Source organism: Cyphomyrmex costatus, unplaced genomic scaffold, assembly GCF_001594065.2.
Source record: "Cyphomyrmex costatus isolate MS0001 unplaced genomic scaffold, Ccosl1.0 scaffold270, whole genome shotgun sequence".
NCBI lineage: Eukaryota > Metazoa > Arthropoda > Insecta > Hymenoptera > Formicidae > Cyphomyrmex > Cyphomyrmex costatus.
Window position 1 is genome coordinate 535,372 of NW_017276800.1, and position 6,000 is coordinate 541,371.

At 36.3% G+C, this 6,000-nt stretch overlaps 1 protein-coding gene across 1 annotated transcript in view; it reads left to right on the top strand.

The window, feature by feature from the left end:
- hth (Meis homeobox homothorax) overlaps window positions 1-6,000 on the top strand; it is a 369,578-nt gene that overhangs the window by 22,578 nt on the left and 341,000 nt on the right. The window contains exon 4 of the mRNA XM_018540853.1: window positions 3,998-4,048. Coding sequence (XP_018396355.1) covers window positions 3,998-4,048 — 51 coding nt within the window. The remainder of the gene's footprint in view (window positions 1-3,997; window positions 4,049-6,000) is intronic.

Consider the following 6,000-nt stretch of genomic DNA (forward strand, 5'->3'; position numbering starts at 1 on the left):
CAAGATACATATAATATTTGGCATTATTTTGCATTGCTCTATTTTTGTAATTACTAAAAATTACATTATTATCACATAAGATGTGAGACAAAAATGAAAATAATGAAAACTCTCTTTATATTTCTGTTTCTTTTCATTTGCATAAAATTGTTTGCAACATTAAATCAATAGATATTCTTTGAAGCTTATTAATGTTGTACATCACTATTTAGAGTATTTAATATCGAGAGATAAATGAAAAGAAATTTGAAAGTTTTTCGCTCGTGTCACGTATTCCAGTCTACTTAGAATTCTCCAACTGCTCAGGAGGGAAGGGTTTTACGAAGGGTTCGAGGGGGCGGCAGCAATAGTAGAGGCAAGAGAGAGCAGCAGCATCAGCAGCAGCCTCCAAAGCAGCTGCTTCGTATATCTCTCGGCAGGATCGGCGCACCACGTACGCAATACACATGTGTATTTTCCTCCATGTGGTGCTCGTACGTGCACACGAAGTCGCCCCGAAGAACAGACACCCCGCGTGCCCGAACGAGAGCATTCTCTAAATATTATCGCACAATATTTTTACCACCTCCGCCGCGCGCTCGCGCGCGTTGAGTTATTCGCCTGACAGCCAGCAAAAGCTGACGTTTCTATACGCATCTATCGATGTTTGTTTTCTCATCGAACATTCTCGTACGAGAACGATTTCCTCCGCCATCATCGTGCGATGATACCGCGCTTTTTCCTTCTACGGAAACCTATATTGTGTCACTGTTTCAATACTGTAACGAGTTATTTCTTCCTATATATATTGTTGTCCAAACGATGTAAGCTAGATGGAATGTACTGTGCGATTATTGTAGAATTAAACACTGACTAATTTCGTCAATTTTCCCATTTTTCATTACTCTGTTATCATTGTGAATCTTTTTGTTTCTCGAATTGTTGTCAACCTTTTCTATATAGATGCATCAGTACTACATGTAGTGTACGAACAACTATCGTTTCAGGAAAAATTGTGTACAAAGAATTAAAAGTAAGAGGAAGAAAGGGAAATAGAATAGGTTGTTTACAATTTGTAATCTTGCTTATCTGATTAAAAAGTATGGTGACGGGGTCATGTAAGTACTAAGGGGATGTAACGAATATTCGCTTTCGCATATGCGAAAGCGAACCTTTCGCATCATTTTAGACTTTCGCTTTCGTTTTTGCTTTCGCATCTAATTATGCGAAAGTTTTAACGAAAGATTTTGTCCGGCCCGTGGAATTCGCAGCTTCACCGAGGGCACATTAGATGGTGGAAAAGCAGTTTACATTTCATTCGTTTTGGTTTGCCAATCTAAATAAGCTAATAAGTAATACTTATTCTTATTAAGTATATAATATAAAAGTATAACTAATTCTTAAAAGAATTTTATTTTATGTTGACTTAATAAAAAGTATATTGAGTTATTTTACTTAAAGTTATATGAGTCAGTTTATTTTATGTATGTATTTACGAGTTGCAATACAAGATTCAAGAATAAAAATATATTTTATTGTATTTTTATTTTATATAATTATAATTAATGTATTTTGTATTTTTTTTTGATTATTTAATTTAAAATAAATAAGTCGTTTATATGCAAATACTAATTTACACATTTGCATTCATCTCTCTCAATCCATCATTCAATAATTTGAATAGGAATTAGCAATATTTTTTAAATATTATATATTATTTTTTGTGACTGTCTGTAATTATGGCTGATTTAATCATTCAGCAGAAAAAAAAGATTTTTCGCATTCGCAAAAAAATTTTTTTTCTTTCGTTTTCGCATTCGCTTTCGCTATAACCACTTTCGTTACATCCCTAGTAAGTATACTAGCCTCCTTTTTACCTTCCCTACGTATAGTTGACAGTATTTTTGTCGCACGGGACGCCTTCATTATCTACACACTGGAACAAGAAAGAACTTTCATTCAGAATCCTCCCCCCTCCCCCCGACTCATGAATACACACTCTTGCCTGGGAATTCGTGCGTACGGACAATATTTCGTTACTCCAATTTTTTTCTTTCATAGAGAAGCAACTAAACCTCACATTTCTCGATTCTTCTTCGGATAATAAGACACCGTAAGAGAGAAGTCATTCAATCCGTCTGAATTCAACCTCGTGAAGAATAAATGACGATATTATAATAATTTTAAGAATCTTCCGCTAATTTTTTTGCAAAATAAAAATGAAGCACAAGTAGAAACAAAATTGCTTTTCTGATTAATTTATTTTGATAATTTATTTGTATACAGCTATAATGTTTCTTCGGTGGTAATTGATCTCACAACGAAAGAAATTCTTAGAAGAATTTTATTTTATGTTGACTTAATAAAAAGTATATTGAGTTATTTTACTTAAGAGTTATAGGAGTCAGTTTATTTTATGTATTTACGAGTTGCAATACAAGATTCAAGAATAAAAATATATTTTATTGTATTTTTATGGTGTGCAACTTTGCTCCCGCCGTTTTTTTTCTCGAAATTCGAGGCTTTATTGTAAAAAACTGGTTATACATTTATGATTCAAAATATTGTCCATCGCTGGCCACTACTTTCTCTCATCTTTTGAGCAGCGTACGAATCCCGCGTCGAAAAAACTGGTCATCTTTTGAGACGATCGACTCACGAATCGATCCAATTTTTTACTTCTTGATAAGACCGGAAGTGCTGGTCAGCCAGGCCGTGTGCTATTGATTGAAATAAGTGATAGTCAGAAGGAGCAACGTCTGGTGAATACAGCGGGGGGGAGGGGGGTAGAGCTTCCCATTTCAACGTTTCCAAGTATGTCTTGACCACTTTTGCAACATGAGGTCGAGCATTGTCATGCTGCAAAATCACTTTATAGTGTCTCTCGTTGTATTGTGGCCGTTTGTCTTTCAATACTCGGCTGAAACGCATCAATTGCGATCGCCTGTGATTGTTTCAGTCGATTTTAACAGCTCATAATACACTACGTCAGTATACTAGCCTCCTTTTTACCTTCCCTACGTATAGTTGACAGTATTTTTGTCGCACGGGACGCCTTCATTATCTACACACTGGAACAAGAAAGAACTTTCATTCAGAATCCTCTCCCCTCCCCCCGACTCATGAATACACACTCTTGCCTGGGAATTCGTGCGTACGGACAATATTTCGTTACTCCAATTTTTTTCTTTCATAGAGAAGCAACTAAACCTCACATTTCTCGATTCTTCTTCGGATAATAAGACACCGTAAGAGAGAAGTCATTCAATCCGTCTGAATTCAACCTCGTGAAGAATAAATGACGATATTATAATAATTTTAAGAATCTTCCGCTAATTTTTTTGCAAAATAAAAATGAAGCACAAGTAGAAACAAAATTGCTTTTCTGATTAATTTATTTTGATAATTTATTTGTATACAGCTATAATGTTTCTTCGGTGGTAATTGATCTCACAACGAAAGAGAGAGAAAGAGAAACACAAAGGAAAAAGAGAAAAAGAGACAGACTTGTGTGAGATAAGACAGATCCTGACAGGATCCTAATCTCACATTACTGGCTCGAATATTGAAAGGAGATTAGTCCTTTTTTTGCCTTCGTTTATCGTAAAATAAATAATTCCAATGCTAAAGAGATGAAAGTTTTGTTTTTCTTTCCATCGGGACGCCACGCATGGCGCAGCGCCATGAAAATGCTTGTGAGAATCTCACCGCCTCTTCGTTTCCTCTATTGCTGTCTGCCTTCTCGATTTGCCGTCGGGATTCCATCGCGTTCCCTGACGCGTTTCCGTTTCTGTACGTACGAATTGAACAGTAGGGGTCCAATTAAGAGGAAGCACGCGAAGGAAATCGCTTGAAGAAAAGAAGATGAGGATGTAGCGCGCGAGGTTTGCTTGTGCTTATGTGTGCGTATATGTATTTGCACCGAGATGATACGATCGTCCATATAGCTTTAATACCGCCGCAATTACGCTGGATCTAATTAATAATGAACTTATATGTGTGTCTATATGTGTTACAGATCAGACAAGAGAAGCCGTATTACATTGCGGATCCGGAGGTAGACTCGCTGGTGAGTATTTCCTTATTCTGTATGTGTATATCAGTCGCGTCTCTCGATATCGCTCATCTGTGGCGTATAATGTCGCTCGGTGCACATTTAATTTTCATTGCAAAATTCGTGCAAATTTAAACGCAAAAATCGCGAAACACTCGCGTTCGTTTCGATCGAGATATCGACGATTAATTACGGGTAGTATATAATTAAAGAAGAGGATACTTGAAGAGCGAACCAGAGACCGCGAAACCGCCGTTATCCGATTTAGCGGTGTGTAAATAGCGAGAAATCTCGTAGTCACGTTTCGTCTTTCCTGACGACTCGAGCGGCGCACGTCTAATCGCTCAATTTCATCGAGCGATTGCCCGGTCGAGATACCCAAATACGGTCGGCCGACTTGAACAACGAAATAACGAGTCAGGAAGTAGGGTTACGACGCGCTAGTCAACGCCAGAATTCCACACTTTTTTTTCTTCTAGCGAGTAGAATAATTAACGGAGCGTTATCGTAGCGCGCTTCCATCCGTCGTTATTATTCCGGTCGGAACACGAATTCAGAGTTTCACGAGGGCGGATACATTTATTATATGATATTTGGACGATAAAACAGCGTGTCCACGGAACAAACTGGCATATGCTGCATTCTTTTGCTATTTCCTAAATGTAGTTGAAACTCTATCTGCAATTGTCCCTGTGTGATTTTTGCTTTATTGATCGTTGGAATAAAAAAATAAATTTACAGTTTTATTATTTACTAAGTAAATGGCTACAATATGATTCTACTGGATAGATGTAGTGCTGCTGTAGTGGAAGGTCATTTTTATAATAAGCCACGGTTTACGACGCAATATATGTATAATTAAGGATTTGAATAGTATTGTTCTCATTGACGAGCGAGTGATCATTTTGTTCGAAACTTTGGTACAACGTAGAGGAAGAAATATTTTAGGCGATCCTTCGTGCTCTCTGATCGAGATAACGGAGTGAAATGGGTTGTTTTTTAAATAACTTGGAGCGTGTATTTTCTCGTCGGGCAGGAACGCGTACACGCGGCTTTGCGGCGGGCGATGCGATGGTTAGGGAGACTTAGGATCCGATCCGCCATTATGGATTCCTTGAGAAGTCATTGCCATCGCCTCTTACCTTTATTGTGTTTTTACAAAGAATTCAATATGATTTTATATGCAAAGTTTCTAGGTATTTGTTTGCCTTAAAAAATATTTTTTTTAAGGCGTAAGCATAAATTTATTAAATAAAATTTATTAAATAAAAATTTAATATAGATAAATTTAAACTACGGCAGTTAAGCGGCCTCACCATAAGTATTTGAGAGCATTCGATGAGCCTCAGCCACAGATTTCTTCATATTGAAGCAGAAAATTAAAGCTTCCCGCAAATGACGAGAATTTGGCTCATACACTGACATTTTCAATCGAAAATAACTTTATGATACAGACACAAATCGACTAATGTTTCTATGGGGGTTATGTTAACAGATGTTCAAGTTTATTGTATGACGTCTATGATCTATTTATTTCGACCACCACTTACCGCTAAAACTATCTATATGAAAACGGCGGGAGCAAAGTTGCACTAATTATAATTAATGTATTTTGTATTTTATTTGATTATTTAATTTAAAATAAATAAGTCGTTCATATGCAAATACTAATTTACACATTTGCATTCATCTCTTTCAATCCATCATTCAATAATTTGAATAGGAATTAGCAATATTTTTTAAATGTTATATATTATTTTTCGTGACTGTCTGTAATTGTGGCTGATTTAATCATTCAGCAGAAAAAAAAGATCTTTCGCATTCGCATTCGCTTTCGCAAAAAATTTTTTTCTTTCGTTTTCGCATTCGCTTTCGCTATAACCACTTTCATTACATCCCTAATATTTATAGATACTGTATTGTCGTTTTGTCGTAGTTACTTTTATTATTGGAGAAAACTATGCTTA